The sequence below is a fragment of the Triturus cristatus genome, chromosome 10 (genome assembly GCF_964204655.1).
Source record: "Triturus cristatus chromosome 10, aTriCri1.1, whole genome shotgun sequence".
Lineage (NCBI taxonomy): Eukaryota > Metazoa > Chordata > Amphibia > Caudata > Salamandridae > Triturus > Triturus cristatus.
In genome coordinates this window covers 816,006,577-816,029,421 of record NC_140593.1, presented here as the reverse complement: position 1 = coordinate 816,029,421, position 22,845 = coordinate 816,006,577, and the positions used below count along the sequence as shown (strand labels likewise).

The 22,845-nt window shown below is 46.8% G+C and overlaps 1 protein-coding gene across 1 annotated transcript in view; it reads left to right on the top strand.

Annotated features, from left to right (window-relative positions):
* The window catches only part of ASB8 (ankyrin repeat and SOCS box containing 8), a 115,591-nt gene extending 93,584 nt beyond the window's left edge, over nt 1–22,007 (top strand). Inside the window, exons 4-5 of the mRNA XM_085628401.1 lie at nt 2,224–2,328; nt 17,115–22,007. Coding sequence (XP_085484527.1) covers nt 2,224–2,328; nt 17,115–17,747 — 738 coding nt within the window. The 3' untranslated portion in view covers nt 17,748–22,007. The remainder of the gene's footprint in view (nt 1–2,223; nt 2,329–17,114) is intronic.
* The last annotated feature ends 838 nt before the right edge of the window (nt 22,008–22,845 follow it).

Genomic DNA, 22,845 nt, shown 5'->3' with positions numbered 1-22,845 from the left:
CTCTTCTACCACACAATGTACTTTACTTCTTCCACACAAGGGACTATGTGCCTCAAAATGTGACCTGATCTACAGTTGTGGTACATCTGATTGACCATTGAATCTTGGAGTATTGCACTCGACTAATTAAACTATATACTCAATTTTTTAAACAAAAGCTAAGTGCCGGATGCATAAACGGACTATCCAAAGTCATTTTTTATTTTTTTTTACTTTTGAATGAAGTTTGTGTTTGGCAGCCAAAGAAGTGCCAATGTTGTGTAGTGTTGGACTCTCTTGAAGAGTTTCTAAAACTGGAGTTAAGATTTTTATTCAATTGATTGTACTATTGGGCCTTGTGTGCTCCAATCACCGACATCTCCTGGGAGGTTCTTGTTTTTTCCAGTTTGTGGTTCTGAAGAGGCAGTTTGTAGTATGTAAGATTGTTTTGCATGTTGTCCCTCACTATTGCAGTCAGAACAATGTCACTGGCTTCAATTTTGTGGAATAAACGAAAACTTTGAGCAATGAAGGTAGTTTAGTACTTCAAAGCTGTATGTTGGGACCAAGCCCCTCTGGATCTCAGCATTTTCCTATAACCGAGAGGTGTACAGGATCTATCGAAAGGTTCATAGAATTCTACCGCTGAAATCGTCGAACTCTGGAACTTTTATTGAGAAAATCATTTTCTGCATTTAAACATTTTTCATCACATCCTACGGTGCCCTCCAATTTCTGAGCTTTGCAGCCCAATTCCCCCACACCCTTTCCCCTGGGTCTGCTTACTTTGTTCTTCTAGTGTCAAGCATGTTTGGGGCTGGCACTACTAGGCATCAGCTTTGAACATGCCCAGAGTAGTCTGTGTGACGGCTCGTCCTCCGTGAAGGGCTTGCACTCTTAACCATTCATCCCACAGCCCACTGGGTTGGTCTTTGGCTATGGCCAGCTGACTCTAGGCGAAGGGCCTAGTCATTGTCAAGGCCTTTGGCTTCACAACCTTTCCCCTAAAAAATGTAAGTGTTGAGGTCAGTGTTGATTTGATATATGATTTCATTGATGTCTTGTTTGAGGTCAAGAGCAGCGTTGGAAAGGAGTGGGATTTAAGGGTCCAAAGTTACCTTTTATTGGCAGAATCGAATTGTTTTTATATTGTGTTCCATAGACCCTACATCACAACAATTCAGCATTTGTTTGATTACTCCCTTTTACTGAATAGCCATCTGAATACAGCCTCTGGCTATGAGCATTAAGTTATGACTCCTGAGTTAAGAACTTGTGCACTCCCAGCAGCATTTGGCTGCCCAGACTGGTCACTGGCAGATGAGGCTGGCCTTCATCAAAGTCTTTGCGATGTCCTGCACCCTGTCGTCGTGCACCATGAACCAAAGCGCATGGCCTAACACAATGTACGGTAGCCATAGGGCATAATCGTCAACCTTCTGCGGTACCCTAAACCCCCACAGCCAAATGACTTACACTGGAAGTAGGTGTGGAATTCTAACATGCCCCACACCCATTTCCCTTTTTTGTAGTACCTAATTTAGAGCATTAGTTAAGAATGAGTTGAAATTATAAACCATTCATAAAACCTATTTTTTTAAGGCAGAGCGGCTATAAAAATATTTGTATAATTTACTGAGCTTAGTGGCCTTCTCAGTAGGGCAAACAGCAATTCATACATTTTAGGAAAGCTCAATGTCCGCTTTCAGGTGTAAATTCAAAACTATGCATGCAAAATAAAGATGGACTCAGCCGGCCGTCTAAGCGAAGCCTAAAATCCACACTTCATGAAGTTTGCTAAAGTTGGAAAATCGAAGTACATTATTTTTGGGGACAGGAATTGCAACTGCCCTACATGCTTTGTAATACATGTTGAACAGATATTTTAAAATTGTAGTGAATGTAAAGATAAACTTATCGAGAAAGTTAGAAAATTAATTTAATATGCTGTTTTAGATGCTATGATCAGAGTATGTGGAATATTAATTAACTATGTTGAATGACTTATGCTGTAGTATTTTATTATAAGATAGTTAATGTATCTTCGTTTTTATGGATAGTAATTAATTGCATCATCTACTTACTGGGTCATTTTTAATTGGTCTTTGAAAAGAATGTGCGGTGACTTGTTTGGTTTTATTGCTTTTGAACTTTTTAATAAACTCAAAGTGACACCGTCTAAGGCCATTCAGAGTAAGGAAATGTTCAGAGGTTGAGAGCTGTTGCTTGTCCCCTCTCTCTTAGGGAGCTGATGTGAACTGCATGCACGGCACCTTGAAGCCCTTGCACTGCGCCTGCATGGTGTCAGACGCCGACTGCGTAGAGCTGCTGCTGGAGAAAGGAGCCGAGGTAAGAGCACCTAAGCTTCAGAGATTGTGGGCTCCTAGTAGTAACACCCTGCTCCTTCACCAAGATGTCAAGACAAGGACTCTTGAACCACAAGCAACCTGTACTTTTATGACCCACAATCTATCTCGCAAGCCTTTACTTCATGCTTCCCATTTCTTTATAAATTCCAAAAGTAAAATACAATAATTTAATTGAAGCGTTTCTCCAACATGGCTTTTTTCAAGATTACATGCTTGCAATACCACTGAAATTTCAGAAGAGAATCCACTTTTTTCTATAAAAAAAAAAATGTGCATCTCACAGAAAGTTCTGTTTTGCGAAATTCATGACCCCCCCATCTCACACACCTACACACACCCACCACCACCTTCCTTCACCAACACCCCCACCTTCACCTTCTTGTGCCGCTTGAGACATTGGTGTACAAAAGATAATTCCAAAAACACAGTTGTCTCAGGGAAAATTCGACCATACATAAAGAATTTTCTGCGTTACAAAATGTTAGTATATATTAATCTGTGAACCAGGGGGCGTGGCCAGCTGCCGAACGTAATGGCCGCCATCTTCTAGAGCTCCGAGCCCTCTGGGGGGGAACAACATCAATCTGCTACATTAATCCGCTCCTTACCTCAAAAATGACCTGCTGAGGTGTCGGAATTCTACCTGCACCTGGACGACGGCTCCTCTGGTTCCTGACACCGTCGCTGCAGCCTGTGACGGCTTGGAACCCCTTGTGGCCTGCATCCACTATAAGAACGTGGACTGCCGTTGGGGCGTAATCCGACCTCGCTGTGTGGCGGCCGAGGGCCCGACAGAACTCTGCCAGCACCCGGGGAACGCATTACTTTGCTCCTGGCGCCTTCCTTGCTGCGTGCGGTGGTGTGGGACCCCCTGGAGGCTCGACTTAATATGGCGAACGGAGGCCGGCACGGAGGAGGCGCCCGGCGCCACCGGAGGCAGTGGTGGGCCCGGCGGCGCTCCCTGCTACAACACGCACTGGACTTCTCACCAAGCATTGCCAGTTACCCTCTGGGGCCTGCCGTACACCCGCTAACGACTCGGCGTCATATCCGACCCCCTGTGGTGTGGAGAGCGGGGAGGGGACATCGGTTGATGGTCTCCTGCTGGGGTGGAGACCGACTCGGCTTCGCACTTCCCCTCAGGTACTGCCATTCCTTCTGCACCCCTTTAGTGCCGTAACAGATGCTGCCCGCCGCATTAAACTCCACATGGGGCTTATTCTTTACCGCTGGTGTACCGACTGAGAGCCCAACTCGGGACTTACTCATTGGATATACTCGAACTGTTACCCCTGGGAATATTGCACAATGCTCCAGAATTGAGACCCCCACAGTCCCTTCAACCTCTGTTGCTGTTAATTGATGGAGGCAGGGATCCCACGCTGAGCTTCAACAGGGCCCTGGCCTACTTGCTCTACCCTGAACTCTCCGAGACACTGCCATCTAAATACAAGACTTATACTAGGCTAGACCTAGACCTCTGGTATGCGTACTTACAGATCATCCCAGAAGTGCCGTGCATTGCGCCTCGTGCTGCCCAAGTTGCTGTCTTGTGCTTCAGCTCCACTCCTGACCCTATAGTATATCACACCAAACAGCAGGAAAGCTGATAGGCCGCGTGCACTATTGGGTAACACGGTCAGGTGGTGATTGCTGCCCTCAATCAGTTGGTACTTGTAGAGGCGGTCTGGGGAGCAGGGCCAGATGGGGGGCCGGGGTCAGCGAGTGAACCAACAGAACAAGTTGGACAAATAAGCCTATACCAAGTCTGACAAAGAGATACACGACAGATCCGAGACTGGCACACCCCCTATCAACGAGGCTACACCGGAGAAAGAAATTACATTGCAAGACATCATGTCCACCCTGAATAAAGTCCGCGCCTCTTTAGAATCCCGGATTGATGCAGTCTCCATTGAACTCACACTTATCCGCGCGGACTTTCGGCAATTGAGATCCCGTGTAACAGAAGTTGAGTCCATAACAGCGAATGTGAATGCAGACACAGCCGCATTGAAAAAGCAAGTGCAACGCTTGGAACTCGACAACAAAACCATGGGGGCGAAACTGGCTGATCATGAAGGCCGCTCCCGTCGCAATAACATTCGCCTGGTGGGGGTGCCGAAGCACGCAGGGGGCCCAGCGCGCGCTGGCTCTACTAGTGGAATATATCGTAAAGAATCATCTGCAGCCCAGGGGTCTCTCCAATTACTTCTCGTCAAGCGGGCTCATCGGGTCCCCGGGGGTAAATCACGACCTGGGGCACCCCCGCGACCTATACGCATGGATTTTTAATTTTCGCGACCGGTACATTATCCTTCAGGCAGCAAGAGCTGGCCCGCCACTTCGATTCCAACAAAGTACAGTTTCCTTTTTTCCGGACTATACCACAGCGGTGGCCAAACAAACGGCGAAATTTCCTGGCAGTGAAACAAGAACTCAGAAGCCGTGAGCCTAAATAGTCCATGCTTTTTCCAGCAAAATTGAGGGTGGAGGCAGATGGAAAGGCATGGTTCTTCACTACCCCGGAAGAGGCACAGGATTGGCTTGAGGTTTGGCACTTGGTCCAGCATCGGGGGCGATCTCGTCGGAACAATGTGCGAAATCGCTCAACGCAGCGCTCCATGACTCAGAAGACGGACCCTCTGGACGCAGACCGCCGTTCAGAGGAGGACTGACTTACTCCTGTCAAGTTCTCACACTGGGACAGGTTCCACGTGACTCCTATCTGTTAAAAGCGATTTGCTGTCAACAACATTTAAGGCCGCAGGGGCATGACGACGGAACATTGTCGCTAGCAGCAAACACCAATCCACCGCCTTGGTGAGCCGACAACGAAGGACATTACAGATGGGCAAGTGACTATTGATCCTTTGATAAGACTTTTTGTATGCAATAGAATTATGTCATCTTGAACTTTACTTTCATACTAGTTATAAAGGTCACTAATCCAGTGTTTGACCCACCCCCCCGGGGGAAGTGCGGAGGGCTCTATCCCTCCCTTACATAGGAATTTGGTAATGGGTATTAGGCACTCTGGAAAGTTGGGGTGGTGGGAAATTCAACAACCGTCTTGCAGGGAGGGGGGCTAGGGTCTTGGGATGTTCAGGGACAGTTCATTTTTCTTTATTGTTTTGGTTTCTATATGCTCTTGGGCACATGATCTAACCATGCTTAATACTCCTACAATGTTTGAACACAATCAGCCAGTACCTGTGCAAGCGACACAAAGACCTCATGCCGCAGTCACGTGAACACATACTCCCCATGACATCCTCCAGACAGCATTTACCTCTCATCTCCTGGAATGTTAATGGTCTCCAGGATAAACTGAAGAGGGGACTAGTCCTATAATATTTGAAACTTAAGGTGCCTGCAATAACCCTACTCCAAGAAACCCACTTGACGGGGACAGTATGTAAGGCCTTAGACAGATGGGGTTTTAAGCTAGCTGTCCATTCAGAATTCACATCTGGTTCACGGGCTGGGAATCCTCCTAAAGAAACAATACCCAATCATAGTAAAGCACACATACAAGGATGACCAAGGCCGATTTGCGGCAATCTCGTGTCAATGGGAAGGTCGAATAATCAATATAGTCTGTCTATATCCCGCCTGCTCATCATTCCTCAGCTTTTACAGCACTCAGTGATTTCTTCCTACGCCTCCCACATGGCTGTTTAGTAATAGGTGGCGATTTCAACGCCACTTTGAATGACACTTTAGATCGCACACCCCCATGAAACGCCGGCGCTCACACTCTGCACTGACAGATTTCCTGCACGTGTTAGGGATGCTGGATGTTTGGCGTGCCCAGTTCCCCTCGTTGAAACAATACACTTATCATTCGGGGGCGCACAATAGCCACCTGCAGCCGAGGCATTTCTGACCATTCCCCGATTAGCGCCCTCTACACTTGGTACTCTACAGCACAGAACCGTATATATTCCCTATCTATCCCGGGTATTTGAGGTCTCCAGAGATAGGGAGGGGCTAGCTGACACCACTAAGCACTATTTTACTGAAAATGTATCCTCCATTTCTTCCCCAACCATCCTCTGGGAAGCCTACAAAACAGTGCTCCGTGGGCAAGCCACTTCACTAATCACCCATCACAAGAGGGGAAAAAGTTAAACCTATAGAGGCGCCAGAAAAAGAAGTAGAGGAGTTGGAGAGCTCCCACAATCAGGACCCATCGGACGCTAATGCCCATCTCCTGTAGTTGAAGAAACAAGAATACAAGGAATTTCTCTGGGAAGCAGCGAATGCGCGTCTTACCAAATCCCAACATACCATTTACAAGACTGGGGACAAGGCCGGAAAACTCCTGGCCTGGCTCGACATAAAACAAAAAGGCGGACAGATGGGTGGTGGAACTCCAGCTCCCCATGGGTGGTTTGACTCGAGATCCCGAGCGTATAGTGGACTCACTAGCGGACCACTTCGAACAGGTCTATGCCTCCACAATCACACTCGCACAAGCTGACGCGGAGGAGTTCCTCCGAGATATCAAACTTCCTCAATTGGAAGAAGTGGAGGCCCAGACCCTAGAAGGTGAACTTTCCGCTGACGAAATTGCGCTGGCAATCAACAAATTACAGTCCGGTAAAGCATTGGGACCGAACGGTATCCCCATCGAGTGGTATAAGCGTAATGCAACAACACTCACACCACACATGGCGGCAATGTACAAAGACTGTTTAGAAAAAGGGGAGCTACCCCGTGATCAGAGGAGTGCGACAATAGTGGCCATCCATAAACCCGGGAAACCAGCCGAGGGCGGTTCCTCTTACAGGCCTATATCGCTGATCAACTCCGTGGCTAAAGCCTTGGCTAACAGACTCACACCACACCTAGCAAAATTGACACAACCGCACCAATCCGGGTTTATGCCCGGCAGAAATACAGCGCTAAACCTTCGGCGCCTACATAATGTGCTTGGACGTAGTCATACTATCCAGGAAAAGGCTGTGGTGCTATCTCTAGATGCCCGCATGGCTTTTGATACAGTCGAGTGGCTGTTCCTCTTTGCTGTTCTCCGGAAACTGGGCTTCCGACCGAAATTTTGCTCCTGGGTCCGCTTACTATACACTGACTCAGTGGCCCAAATAGTAGCCAATGGACGTAGGTCGAGAGAGATTTTGTTAAACCGCGGCACACGACCGGGATGCCCGCTATCGCCCCTTCTCTTTGCTTTGGTTCTGGAGCCTTTGGCGGCCTGGGTTGGCCAAGACCTAGTTATCCGGGGGCTTTAATGGACTGAAGACCTGGAAGACCGCATTTCATTGTATGCGGATGATCTCCTCTTGTATATGGCCTCGCCGCAATGCTCACTATCTTGTCTTACTAGATATTTGTAGCTTTTACGGCCGATACTCCGGGTATACGATTAACTGGGCTAAATCGGTCTTGTACGTCCTGAGAGGACCTCCCCCACTCCTCCCAACCGGCTGCGCAGTAAAAGTAGTAGACAATACTTTCAAATACCTAGGGATCCACATCACCCGAGACCCGGAATTATTTATGACCTTGAATCTCCAAGCACCTTTGAAACGTCTTCAAAAAGACACTAAACATTGGAAATCACTATCATTGTTGCTGCTAGGGAAAGCGGCCCTTTTTAAAATGATGACTCTCCCCTGGTTCCTCTACGCCCTCCAAAACACGCCCTTTCCAGTCCTGCAAACATACTTCCGGGCCATCGAGGCAGAAGTGACTAAACTCTTATACCACAAGCCAGTCCGCATAGCTATGGTCAAACTGTATCGCTCCTGGTACGATGGTGGAATTGCACTCCCTAATATACAATGTTATTATTGGGCCTCCCAACTAACAGTGGTGAACCAATGGATTCATGTCCCCTACACAGACCCTGCCTATGCCCTCGACAGACTACAGCTAGGACCAACGGGACTGCACCGAACACTCTACAATAAGACCCGCCCACTGCTAAGTCCGACGCACCACACGCTCCAAACGTGGAAATTAGTGCATCAAACACTAGGATGGCCCGAAACACTCGCACAAGCGACACCCTTATGGGTTACGGACAAGCTGGGAGACTGGAAAAAAGCAAAGACTTCCACAACTGGGACCTCATCAGGAAATCGAAGGTTGGCGATCTCTGGGTGAAGGGAAAAATGATCACGTTCACACATCTCCAAACACGATACAAGCTGGCGCCAACCGAACATTTTTGCTATCAACAGATCAAACATGCCCTTGAGGCAGTACTCTGCAAGAAGCGTCCCCATTAGAGGACAGATTATTGACAGGTTACTTAGATAAACGAGCAATCTCCTGAACATACAAAAAAAATTATTTATATGTCAGACCCGATGAGAAAGCTAAAAAAAAAAGTGGCAGGATGAAGTGGGCGAACTGGATGACACAGAATGGCAGGAGGTGCTCTCTTCCCCCAGAGAGGTAGCAATCACATCTAAGCTACGACTAATACAACTTAACATTCCTCATAGAATTTACTACACCAGAACTACCTTCTGCAAAATTGGTAAGATCGAAAGCCTGCTATGTCTGAGAAGATGTGGGGAGATTGGTACATTCTTCCATACGATCTGGGATTGCCCCGATGAGATACTGGGAGGCAGTCATGTCCCTGATTACGAGGGTGAGTGGATATTCAGTACCAAGGGAGCCCAAATGTTGTTTACTTAATATTTGGGACGCACTAGACCTAAATTTAATACAACAGACCTGGGCCACTCTGGGTACCATGATAGCAAAAGGAAACATCGCCCGCCACTGGGGTGGGGCGGCTACCCCTACCCTAGCAATTTGGTGTAAAGACATGGACACCGTGATGGTGGCGGAAAAAATGGTGTACATACACAGGACATGCCCCAAAAAATGGATCACAAGATGGGGAAAATGGAATACCTATAGGGGATATATTTGCGAACTACCATCAATTAATCGAGAAGACGACTTAATGGAGGGAGGCAATAATGCTGAAGGTAATGATGTCTATATTACACTTAGAACGAACTGATATGTACTGTGTATATATGATTGCAAACATTACATGTACGTAAATGGAATAGATCATGCGAATGTAACATGTATGGTGATAACTTGATTATGCCCTTTATTTCTTTCTTTAAATAAAAACTATTTATAAAAAATAAAAAAATAAAAAATCTTTGAACCAGGACATTACATGTGCACATGCAAGGGACGGTATGTGCACACCTAAGTGGGTGGAGACTTGGAGGCACAAATACGTTTGAGAATCTGACCAAAGGGAATGCTTGGAAAGGCGTTTAGCCCGCTGTCAGGATTTGATGTCCACAGAGAGATCTGATAAAGCAGAAAGGCAGGAATCCCAGAGAACAAACGTCCTCGGTGATTGCATTTGCACTGAAGGCAGCGGTGCCTCTATTAGCAATAGATGGGCTCAGGATAATAGGTAGAGGACGGCAGCAATTCCTCGGCACAGTTCTCAAACAGTTTGCATGAAGACTGAAGGCAGCACAACCACTGTCATCAACTAGACTTACTCAGTCATTAGAAAGAGGAAAAGCTGTGGTTCCACTGAGCAGATGTCCTCATCATAGTGTTTAGACAGAAATGCTGCAGCACCACCACTGTTAGCGATTATTTACCCTTGCTGGGGTTCTAGAGCGAGGAAAGGCAGCAGTATCAGACACCTGTAGCCCATATCGTTGCATCTATTCCATTGAGAGTCAAGGTTTTATTAGCACGGAGAGCATACAGGTTGGTCCGCTCATTGAGCTCTATGGTGAAGCCTCCAGAGGCATAATTTGCGAAATCATGAGATGGGCATGGGGGCTTTTTTTATGGAAATTTCAGTGGCCAATCGTGTTTCAGTAGTTTTGTTGGGGATCTTGGTGACAAACAATCATACAACTATAACAGCGTCTTGCCAGTGAATTTCTTTGGTTAAATTATTTGGAACCTATGCACTGCGTCTGTGCTTGAGATGACACAAGACATGGCCTTCATACTCATAGGACATCAGCCACGCCCTGAGCTCATACCCTTGCCTTCAATACTAACTGTACACAGCATGTTTGTAACGCCCTGAACGTCTCAGGATCGTTTAACAGACACGACAATGAGGACGCAACCACTTGTGAAGGGTTAGTTCTTTTAATGAAGGCAAATAAAATACAAAGAACAAACAAAAGTTATAGTCACTGGAATCCTCCAGCCTAAGTACGTTACCAGCCCACAGCACGGATGGTCCTAACCGTCCTCTGCATATACGCCGATCCCGGCGTATGCCAACAGAGGGCAGAAATGAAATGGCCGACAATGCCAATCGGTAGGCTGTGAGGGGCACGAAGAGTGTTGGGGAGAATCGAGGAGTCAGGGAAACACCCAGCCGGGGTCTCTACCTGAAGGGAGCAGCCGCTCAACCTCTTCCTCAGACTGCACCGGGACGCGGAGTCACCTCCTGGTGATGCGTCACCGATACCCCAATCACAAGCAAGAAGACTGAACCGAGAGCAGCCGCTCGATCGATCCTGTGGACTTCCGAGTCTGTAACGCGGCAAACACCTCCTGGTGTGCGTTACAGCTGGCAGTCCCTGTGTCTCTGGTCGGGCTGGGAGTTACGACTCCAACCAGCAAAAGCGCCACTGCGCTTGGACTCAGCCGAGTCAAAAAGCGAAGCTCAATGGTTGACCGGTAGAGCTTCCGGGTCCTTCACAGGTGACGATGGGGCAAGACACGGCCCAGGGAGTAACGACTCGACCTACCTCCGTTCTTGCCTTACTGGAGCACCACTCCGGAACACTGCTCTTCACGAAGCAGGTACGTCGGTGTAAACACAATATCCGACAGCCTTGTACCTCCCGGTTCCTCCCTTTATAGGGCGTGTTTTCCTTGAGTTATGTAACAGCTCTCCTGTTTACATAAGGGCGAGTTTCCCTTGAGTTATGTAACAGCTCTCCTGTTTACATAAGGGCGTGTTTCCCTTGAGTTATGTAACAGCTCTCCTGTTTACATAAGGGCGTGTTTCCCTTGAGTTATGTAACAGCTCTCCTGTTTACATAAGGGCGTGTTTCCCTTGTATGACAGGAATTCTTGACAGTACATCCTCCCTCTCAGCGGCTCCCCACGGGTCCAGCGCTGGCAGGAAAACGCCGATGGAACAAGGAGACCAAGCGCGGAGCATGAACCCCTTCAGCCGGTTCCCATGAATGCTCCTCCGGGCCATAGCCTTTCCACGCAACCAGGTACCACAGCTTCCCCCTGCGCCATTTGGACGCCCGTATGCCCGACACTTCATACTCCACCTCCGACTCCACGCATACCGGCCTAGGTGTCCCAGACGGCTTGGAGGGTGCTGGTTTGAGCAATGATACATGAAAGACAGGGTGTATCCGCAATGACTGGGGCAAGCACACCTTCACGTTCACGGGACCCATACACTTGGTAATTCGATAGGGGCCCATGTACTTGGGATGGAACACACTGTTCTTTCGAAACCTCATGTTTCTTGTGGATATCCAGACGTAGTCTCCAGTGCGGTACAGTGGCCCGGGCCTTCTCTTCCTATCTGCTGCAGCCTTGTATCTTCTCTTGGCCTCCATCAACCAATGCCTCCATTCGGTGAAGGCGTCCTTGATTGCGAGAAGCTCCTTCTCCGCAATATGGTAGTTGCGTTCGGCGTCGTTGAGTTTGCGGGACATGTACGCAACGGGATGAAGCACCCCTGTGTCGTGGTTGCGTTGGGACAAGATAGCCCCCAGCGCCACATCCGACGCGTCCGCTTCCACCACGTAGGGGAGATCCGGATCGGGGTGAGCCAACACCGGCGCCTTACCAAAGGCGCTTTTCAGGGCCTCAAAGGCTTTGTTCGCTTCAGGGAACCAGACAAACTCCTTGGACTTCCTCAGTAGCTGTGTGATTGGGGCCACCACTCCTGAAAATCCATCTATAAACCGCCTGTAAAAGTTGGCGAAGCCAATGAAACTTTGGACGTCCTTCACGCTTTGGGGCACCGGCCATTCTTTCACCGCCTTGATCTTTCGTTCTGCCATCTCCTGTCCCTCTGGACTCAGCATCACTCCGAGGAATTCCACGGATGTGACGTGGAAGTCACACTTGCTGAGTTTACAAAACAGCATGTTTTCCCTCAGCTTTTGGAGCACAGCTTTGACGTGGTGTACGTGCTCCTCCACACTGGACGAATAGATGAGGATGTCGTCGATATATACGACCACGTAGATATCCAACTCCTCTCTGAATACCTCATTCAAAAAGTACTGAAAGGCTGCCGGGGCGTTGCACAGACCGAACGGCATGACGAGGTACTCAAAAAGGCCGAACCTGGTCTTAAAGGCGGTCTTCCACTCGTCTCCGTCCCTCATGCGCACCAGATGGTATGCCCCTTTCAAATCCAACTTGGTGTAGATACGAGCTTTCTTGACCTGTTCCAGAAGTACACTGATGAGAGGCAAGGGGTACCGATTTTTTTATGGTTATCGCATTCAATGCCCTAAAGTCCACACAGGCTCTCAGCTCCCCATTAGCCTTCGGGATGAAGAAGAGTGGCAAGGCGGCCGGAGACTTGGACGGGCGGATGAATCCTAGCTTGAGGAGTTTATCCAGGTACCCCCGGAGATGCACGTTTTCAGGCTCCGTCAGGGCATACAGCCTGCCGCTGGGAACGCTGGCCCCTGGCACCAGGTCGATCTGGCAGTCAAACTGTCTATGTGGTGGTAGCACTTCCGCCTTCACCTCATCAAATACATCCTCAAAACTGTGATAAGCCTGGGGGAGAGCCACATCTTTTTCTGCCGCTGTAGCCACCGTCTGACTCCCGCTCTCATCTGCGTCAAGGGATTCCGTTCTTATTCCACAATGCAGGATGCAATACGGTGACGTCATTTCGATGCGATGTGTTGGCCAATCCACAAAGGGGTTGTGTTTCTGTAGCCACGGCAATCCCAATATGACGCCATATTGGGGCGCTCGGATGATGTTAAAATCGATTTGTTCTAAATGGTTCCTCCCATATCTCATCGGAAGGACCCCCGTGTGCTGTCCGATGGGCCCCGTCACCAATCGCCTTCCGTCTACCGCATAGACGTCTTCGGGTACTGCTTTGGAAAGAAGCACTAGCCCTAGCCTGCATGCCTCGTTGTGGTCCATTAACATGCCAGTGGCCCCTGAATCCACCATGGCCACAACGGGTATCCACTGGTCATGCACTCCCACGTGCACCGTGATAAACAGGTGTCGTTGTCCCTTAGTGACCGAGTTGGAAAGTGAAGGGATGGATGAGTGACTCCGAGATGCCCCTTCTCTGGTCTTGGAGTCCTCTAGTTTTCCGCCGGTATGTCCACCACGGCTGTTACCGACCGGTTGGCCCGATAACGTGACGTCTTCGGTTTGGCAGGGCATTCACGTACGTAGTGGCCTTTTTTGCCACAATATAGGCACAATCCTTGTTTACGGCGTGACTCTTTCTCCGTGGCTGTGAGGCTCGCTCGTATTGCGCTGATGTCCATGGGTTCTCCCTTGGATGCGGTGGAAGTTTCAGGACTTCCCACCGTCACATAGGATGGAAGGGATTTTCCTTTTCTCCCATGATCCCCCTTTCTTTCACTTAGCCTATGTTCCAGCCGTAATACCAGGTTGATAAGGCCCTCACATGTCTTGGGTTGAGGGTCAATATGAGCCACGGCGTCCTTGAGCTCATCGCACAGCCCTTGATGGAAGAGCGCCGTCTGTTTAGCAACAGGCCACTTGGTTTCCGCAACCAGCCTTCGGAACGCGTTGAGATACTGCACCAGGTCGTTGGATCCCTGTCTCAACTCAAGCATTTCACGGTCCGCCGTGTACGAGTCAGCCCTTCTGTCGAATACCTTCAGGAATTCCTCGCGAAAAGCACCCCAATCACATAAGAGGGGGTCGTCCCTGCTCACCAGAGGTACGGCCCATTGTGCCGCGTTTCCAGCCAAATAGGATATAAGGAAAGCCACACGAGCCTGACTCGTGGGGAACGCCTTTGGTTTGCACGATAAATGTAGCGCCACTTGTGTGAGGAATACCTGCACTGTGTTAGGATCCCCACTGTACCTCTCTGGTGTTGCCAAGGGGATGGCTACCGGCATTTCCACTACTACCGCAGGGGTCTGGTTCGTGAGGGAGGTGCTGGGCGTGAGCGGGTCCAATTGGATAGCATCCAGTCTGGCTTTTACATCGGCTGTTTCTTGCCTAGAGGCAGCCACTTCAACTTGCATGGCCGCTAAAGCAGCCAGCACATCATCAAGTGTTGCCATGTCTGTTATCGACCGGGAGACAGTTAGTGTTATTAAGGTCGGATATTTTGTAACGCCCTGAACGTCTCAGGATCGTTTAACAGACACGACAATGAGGACGCAACCACTTGTGAAGGGTTAGTTCTTTTAATGAAGGCAAATAAAATACAAAGAACAAACAAAAGTTATAGTCACTGGAATCCTCCAGCCTAAGTACGTTACCAGCCCACAGCACGGATGGTCCTAACCGTCCTCTGCATATACGCCGATCCCGGCGTATGCCAACAGAGGGCAGAAATGAAATGGCCGACAATGCCAATCGGTAGGCTGTGAGGGGCACGAAGAGTGTTGGGGAGAATCGAGGAGTCAGGGAAACACCCAGCCGGGGTCTCTACCTGAAGGGAGCAGCCGCTCAACCTCTTCCTCAGACTGCACCGGGACGCGGAGTCACCTCCTGGTGATGCGTCACCGATACCCCAATCACAAGCAAGAAGACTGAACCGAGAGCAGCCGCTCGATCGATCCTGTGGACTTCCGAGTCTGTAACGCGGCAAACACCTCCTGGTGTGCGTTACAGCTGGCAGTCCCTGTGTCTCTGGTCGGGCTGGGAGTTACGACTCCAACCAGCAAAAGCGCCACTGCGCTTGGACTCAGCCGAGTCAAAAAGCGAAGCTCAATGGTTGACCGGTAGAGCTTCCGGGTCCTTCACAGGTGACGATGGGGCAAGACACGGCCCAGGGAGTAACGACTCGACCTACCTCCGTTCTTGCCTTACTGGAGCACCACTCCGGAACACTGCTCTTCACGAAGCAGGTACGTCGGTGTAAACACAATATCCGACAGCCTTGTACCTCCCGGTTCCTCCCTTTATAGGGCGTGTTTTCCTTGAGTTATGTAACAGCTCTCCTGTTTACATAAGGGCGAGTTTCCCTTGAGTTATGTAACAGCTCTCCTGTTTACATAAGGGCGTGTTTCCCTTGAGTTATGTAACAGCTCTCCTGTTTACATAAGGGCGTGTTTCCCTTGAGTTATGTAACAGCTCTCCTGTTTACATAAGGGCGTGTTTCCCTTGTATGACAGGAATTCTTGACAATGTTTCTGTGCCTAGGGGGTACTTAACACAGTGCTCAACACTCCATTAAATAAAAGCATAGTGGACGACCTTCATCCAGGAACTCTGCCCAAGACTGAAAGACTTGTGGGCTTTGATACAGGGCATGGCCTTTAACCCCACCATGTGGCCAGGGCCTCCCCCCAGCATGCCCCCAGTGTATCCGCTGGACTTGGACTTCAGGACATAGGTTTTGCAGGCTTGCTCTACTAGAATACCCTGTGGCAGTTTAAAAAGTAAATGCTAAATGTTGGACATCTGCTTATCTTCTCCTTTTGCACCAGTCTGCAAACACCCTTCCAATTGTATATGGACATATTTAGTTTTTTTAGAGTGAAGGCACATTCATAGTAAAAATATGTACCAGCGTCAATTGGTACAAATGGAAGAGCATTGCCCCAGGCCTTGCACTGGCCTGAGTACATATTGGTTCCAGTTAAAAGAAATGTGTATAATACTACTTTCCATCCATTTAGTAATTGCCTAACCACTTCACCAGAGGTCGTGTTAGACCTATCATGCGCTCGCAGAATTTTGTTTTTTTGTTTTCAACTAGGTTTGTGAAGAAAGAAACGGTTGGGGCTAAAATGATAGGTTCTTCTTAAACTTGATTAACAGCTAATATTTAAATGTGCAAACACTGGGGATTCTGTCCAGCAATATCTGCTATTGTTGAGAGCAAAAATGTATGTGGGATTTTAACTGGAACATGTGACTTCTGGGACCACTCTTTATACCTAATCCACTCCTCTCCAGCCGGACTAATTGGGACAACTTTACAAACTGCTATGCTTAATTTTGAATAGATTTGTGGCTTTTCCTTGAAGGGAACCAAATGTATTGTTAGAAACAAAAAGGAATTTCCTATAGAATAACCACGCTAGTCATAACTTTAGAGGCAAAATTGAAGTCTCAGTGTGTTTGCCTATGTGGGTTTATGTGTACATGTTCAACTGTTTAGTTTAGAAGGTCTGGTTTTATTAAAAATGTTTTTCGTTCTTTGAAGATGTGAGAGGGGTTTGAAGCTGCTTTCTGCAAGGCACAGCCGACAATGGGCCCCGTTTGCAATTAGAAAAGAAATCTGATTAAACCAAAGGGCAATTTTGAAGTCCAAATGTGTGTATTGGAGCTGGCATGCTTAGCAACAAATTAGCTGGAGGGAAAGCTGTCAAACTAAGATTAGGTCTCATTGGGCGATAGGGATTTTTCACGAAAATAATATATTGGCCTATTAAGGAAAAATTTCAAAGGTATGAAAACATGCTTGTGAAATATGGGTTTTTAAACCACTGCTTTAAATGATGCAATCAAAGCCACCTAAAGATGTAGTGTTTGTGTACAAAGAGCTCAGCACTGTCAATGAATGTTCACTCCTTATCTGTTATTTTACTGTGATTATAGGTCAATGCTCATGATGGCTATAACCGAACAGCCCTCCATTATGCAGCAGAGAAAGACGACACCTGTGTGGAGATCCTGTTGGAGTACGGAGCCAACCCAAATGCACTGGATGGGAACAAGGACACACCACTCCATTGGGCTGCCTTCAAGAACAATGCAGACTGTGTGCGGGCCCTTTTGGAGAGTGGTGCCTTTGTCAACGCTGTGGATTACAACAACGACACTCCACTCAGCTGGGCAGCCATGAAGGGCAACCTGGAAAGTGTGCGACTCCTCCTAGATCATGGTGCTGAGGTGAGGGTGACCAACTTGAAGGGGCAGACACCAGTGTCCAGGCTTGTGGCCTTGTTAGTGAGAGGACTTGGAACAGAGAGGGAAGACTCCTGCTTGGAACTCCTTCACCGGGCTGCTGGACACTTTGAGTTGAGACGAGATGGCATAATGCCACGGGAAGTGGCAAGGGATCCGCAGTTGTGTGCCAAGCTGACTGCACTATGCTCCACTCCTGGCACGCTCAAGACCCTCACACGGTACAGTGTGCGTACCAGTCTTGGGATCCGCTACTTGCCTGACGCAGTGAAGGAGCTCCCTCTCCCACAGTCGCTTAAAGAGTATGTCCTTCTGGAAGAGTAAGGAAGAGGAGGCCTGGTTTCGTTAGTCTGAGCGGCTGCTGCCTCTGTATTGCATCCTGTTGGTTGCGTCAAAGTGAGGAGAAGCACAGCTCACTATACCTGTCAGCCCGACGGATTATATGCTACAGAAGAAGAGCTTTCATCTTAGTCAATGTCAATTTCACCCGGACACTCTCTAAGCTGTACAATCTACCCATATGTGTTACAAGAAATCTGTTTCAACAGTCCCCTCCACAAAACATCCCCTCTTCTGGTCACTCTTGAAATATATATATACTCTTCATGAGCCAGCTCCAAGGACATCAGGCGATGTATGGAAGGCTCATCTCAGGGGTACAGTGGTGCTTAAAACCTGAAGTAAGATTGCTCTTCTGGACAACCACAACTGTTTTCAGGTTCAGCTTGTAAAATCAGAGATGCTAATGATAGATCAGCTCTCTAACCTTGAGAAAAATGAAATTTCAGGAAATGTTCTTCTGTTAAAAGTATGGTCTCCCTTAAAATGCAACCTTCTTGAAGTAGGAAGCAGTACCTTTAACATAAAATGATGGATAAGTGAGGTCAAACGAATGAATTTGTGAGATGATTCCAGAAGGATAGATCTGCTTTAGAAGACGTGAGGCTGCAAGATGGATAGCGTGTTGGTTAAGTTCTGCTACCTGAATTCATGAACCTGTGTATTCTGGGTTACTTCTAGATATATTTGTTTCTGGGCTTTCAATCTAAATTAGAAATGCCTCTGAGCTGAGCTTTAAAATCCATGCCAGTGTTAAGTTTGATTTGCTGTCCAGTATCTATTAAATGTGTTACTGGGGGACAAGCGCTATCGTTTAGTGCTACCCTGTGACATCTGAGTGTCTTTTGCCTCCACCCTGTCTCAACATCCGAAAAGTATGGCTCTTGCAAGCTGAGAAGTCACTCCGTGGTCTGTGATGAAAGCTTTTGAGATTGCTCCTATGTCGTGGGTAGGATTTCCGAAATATGATCTCCTAAGATTTATGCATCCCATCCTTGGGTATAACTGTATCCTCCAGTCATTTATTAGCTAAGAGCTGTTGTCTGACTGATCACTCTGTGGCTTTTAGCTTATAAAAGGGATTGTAACATGAAGACTACTTCTGTAATCAGCATCTTGTATGATCTATTACCCTTGAAAGATTTCCTCCGGCAAACGCAAGGCTATTTCCTAGTTTCTTCTGCCCGAGCCCAGTTTAAGCTAATCTTCCATCTTATTTTCACCAGTTTATCATCAAGTGACAATGAGGGCTAGAAATCCCAACTTGGTTTTCATGGAGCTTTTGATAAAATGAGACACCACCTAAGCCATCATGTGATTTTCTTTTTTCGTTTTTTTTGAAAGACAATGCCATTTGTGCTGTCACTTTCCATGCCCCATTTGGTCTTGCAAGGCCCCTTTCTTTCTCATCTGTCTGGCCAGTCTACGTTTGTGAACTCCCAACTTGTCAGACCAGTCATTTTGTTCCAAACTTTCCATTCATGCACTTTTAGAATTCTGAACCCGCTGGTGTACTTTCACCATGCTGTGCCTTCTGGCTATCGCCCCAGTCCTCTACATTAGGTGTACCAGCACCTATTCATGCACCGTGACCTTGACTTATGTTCAGCCTTCTTCTCCCGAATGAACCTAGTGGAAGGAGCATGTTGGGTCAATCTGACCTAAATTTATTTTGCCCTTCAACATAAAAGGCCAGCTGAGCTGCGTTCCTGATGCAGGAAGACTCCATCAAAGACTCTCGGCAAGGAGGGGGAGAAGGGGGGGGGGGGGAGGAAGTTAGCATATGTTCTTCTCAACACATGATCGCACCAAATCGTGTGAATATTGAAGTAGACAGAAAATTGAAGAAGAGAACCTGTTACCATTAAGAATTCTCTTTATGATCGCAAACATTGGCCTATGATTGACTTGTGTTTCTTTATCTGTAAACCATGCATCCTTGTGGAATCTGACACCTTTCCACGTGCTTACAACAGTGTCTCGCTGCGGTGGGCAGTAGTGGGTACCAAAAGTCAGTGTGCCAATGTTTCTACCGCAATATGCAAGTACATTGATGACTATTGTTGGAACTGCCATTTCTGCAATTCAGTTTTTGATTTCTTACTTTTCGGGAATTTTCATTGCGTTCGGACTTAAATTGCAATTTCACTAGCAATGCAAGAACATAATTCTGATTTCAAATATTTACAAACCTATATATGTTCGATTGTTTTCAGATGGACACATTTTAGGACATTTAAACTTTCACGCACTGGCTTCACCAACCACATATACTCCGCAGCATGGCTAAATGCTACTGGAATTATGTTTGTTTAATGCTTCTGGAATGATGTTGGGCCACCGCAAGGGAGTCCTGCAACAAGACTTCCTAGTAGAAGCAGGTGCTTCCATCATTTGGTCACCCTTAAAATGTCAAATTATTCTTCCGCTATGTTTTCCCCCTACAGTTTCATTCTACGATGATAGAGCTTGGTCATAGAGGAGCGATCTCTGCCATGTCTGTTCAAAAATACCTAAATCTTCTATGTTCACTGCACTTGGTGGTAATATGGATAAGTGTGACCGCCATTCTGCCTCTTACCATCTTGATAGTTTCTGGGCACTGTGGTTGTCATATGTAGTACACACTTAACTATTGTGCATCATCTGCTTATATGCTGCTTTTATGCAGAATCCTAATGCAAACTTAGTAGGTGACTTTGACATAGGGCGCATGCCACAAAGGGCTGCATGACTGCAGCTCTCCAAAAGCTTGACTGTGCTGCTGCCTCCACCCATCTTCGTTGTATTGTGTGAGCAAAAAGCGGTGCCACTAAAAGGCCACCACTAGCCCTGGCCTCTTCAGGGAATTTAGTCCGTTCGCCTTCTTTTTTAACGTTATAGTGACATGTTTCATTTTACATTGACGTGGCAGAGATAGTCTGAGGGTATGGTTAAGTGCCATTCTTAATAGGCATAGCCATACTAAAATTATATTCATCACACCATTTTTTATTCCAGTCTCTAATAGTCACCAGCATGCAAAAAAATCCTGTGAAAAGCCTTTTAACTCAGAAACCAATATTTTTATTTGACCTATTTACCTTTAAAAACATTTTTTAAGTTGCCATTTAAATTATCTTAGGAATTTTTCTTTCTCCGAGTTTGCATTTTTCACATTGTTCTTAAATGCACAAGGTGCCATCCCTGAATTTCTACGTGGTGGCATACAGCGTAGCCTGTGAATTTGCTTGAAGACTGCTGATTGGCATTGGGTTTGGTGGATCCGCACTAATATTTAATAAGGCGTCTCCTTGGATATGAATCCTTGGCTTTTTCATCCGTCTGTCTACCCATCGTTCCTCCCCCATGTCTTTTCCCGCTCTCAAACAATTTAACACACAGGCACTTTTTCTCTCACAGGGATACAATGTATGACATGACTTTTTCTGGTTAATTGAAAGTAATAGAGCAACAAAAACTGATGTTGGTCAGTGTACGACCAGGGCTTGTGTTCCTTTTGGTAATGTAATGATTTCCTTTTTGCCAGGTTGAATGTGCTATCTTACAGGTATTTCATGGAGTGTGAGGCATGGGGATGTTTCTTCAGGAAGCAACACCAAAGTGTTGAAGAAATACAATCTCGGGCAATGACCATCTGCATTTACTGCTGTTTAATACGTGTACATTTGAACCCTCATGCCATTTACAAAACAAAAGCCCCAGACTTCGAGGACACTAGTTTGTGTTAGCCCTTTTACGTAACAATATGACTAGGTTGTAATTTAAGTACAACCATGTTTGTTTCGGGAGATTGTGCCCTCAGACCTTACTCCCAACTAGGTAGAATGCATTTCTTATTCCATTGGTCTACGCTCTCCATTAAAATACTTTCATGCACATTAGGAACAGGTCACATCTGAAATATTCATTTTCCACTGCTCCCAAATATAACTCCTGCTTTTATTTTGCAGCAAAAATCATGTTATCCCTGAATGTTTGGCGATTTCTAATTGGTGTTCTGCTTTTTTTTTTTTTTTTTGCAAACGTCTGCACAATGACTATGCTGTTTTACTAAATGTTTCTTTTGTGTGTTGCCTTGATTGGTTTTGTGACATGTGCAAGCCTCCCAAGCAATTGCATGGCTGCAAAAATAGTATGATTTCATTTATGTACGTTACTTTTGCTTTTGAATTTGTGTCAGCCGTATGACACAGTTTTCTCTGTTAAAATGCCTCCTGGTAATAAACATGTGAAAACCCTGGATTTTGAATGTCCGATCTGATGATTGGGAAGTGTTTTGGAAAGAAATGTGGACAAAGGTTTTGTGCTGGGCTTTACTGGTTATTTGTTTTGGTTTGTTTTGTTTGTTTTTTGTTTTGTGTCCAAAGCTCAACATTAGCCAGGCGTCTTAGGATAGAAGCTAGAGCACCGATCTGAATTGTTGGTGAACCAGAGCTAGAGAGAACAAGGACACCAGTTTTTTTCTTTTACCCACAGAGCAATAGCTGTAATTTTCATAATTTGAGGAAGGTTGTTATATTGGTGCTAGGACTAAAAAGACATGGCTGCCAATTCAGCTCTGTAGTACACTTGCACTCACAATCTATAACCTATAAATCTGAATTTCCTCACAGGTGAATGATGGCTTAAAGCTGTGAACACCCACGTGGATCTGTACTAGAAAGATAAGAGGCATTGTAAGTGTTTGTCACCTCTTTGGTGATGTTTTGCAGACCTTGCGGTTTTCATGAAGAAGGGGCGGTAAGCCCAAATAAAGGCCATTGTCATAATCCACCTTGAAAGAAGTAGAGATTGCATATTGTAGTCTTGATAACGCATTAAAATTAGGATACCACTTTGTCTGTGATTATAAAAAGGGAAAACCCAGATTTACTGGTAAACTAGTGATCACGAGGAAGCCGAAAGTAGTATGGGGTTCTAAATTGGCGTAGGGTTTTCGGGGGAATAGGGAGATTATGCAACAAGTCAAATGCTAGCTACCTACCTTGATCCTACAAAAAGGATGTTCAACTTCAATAATTTGTGTTTTAGGCGTTTCAATTTCTGCAAATTCTGACTGCCAGTGACACAAGTTAGCAAA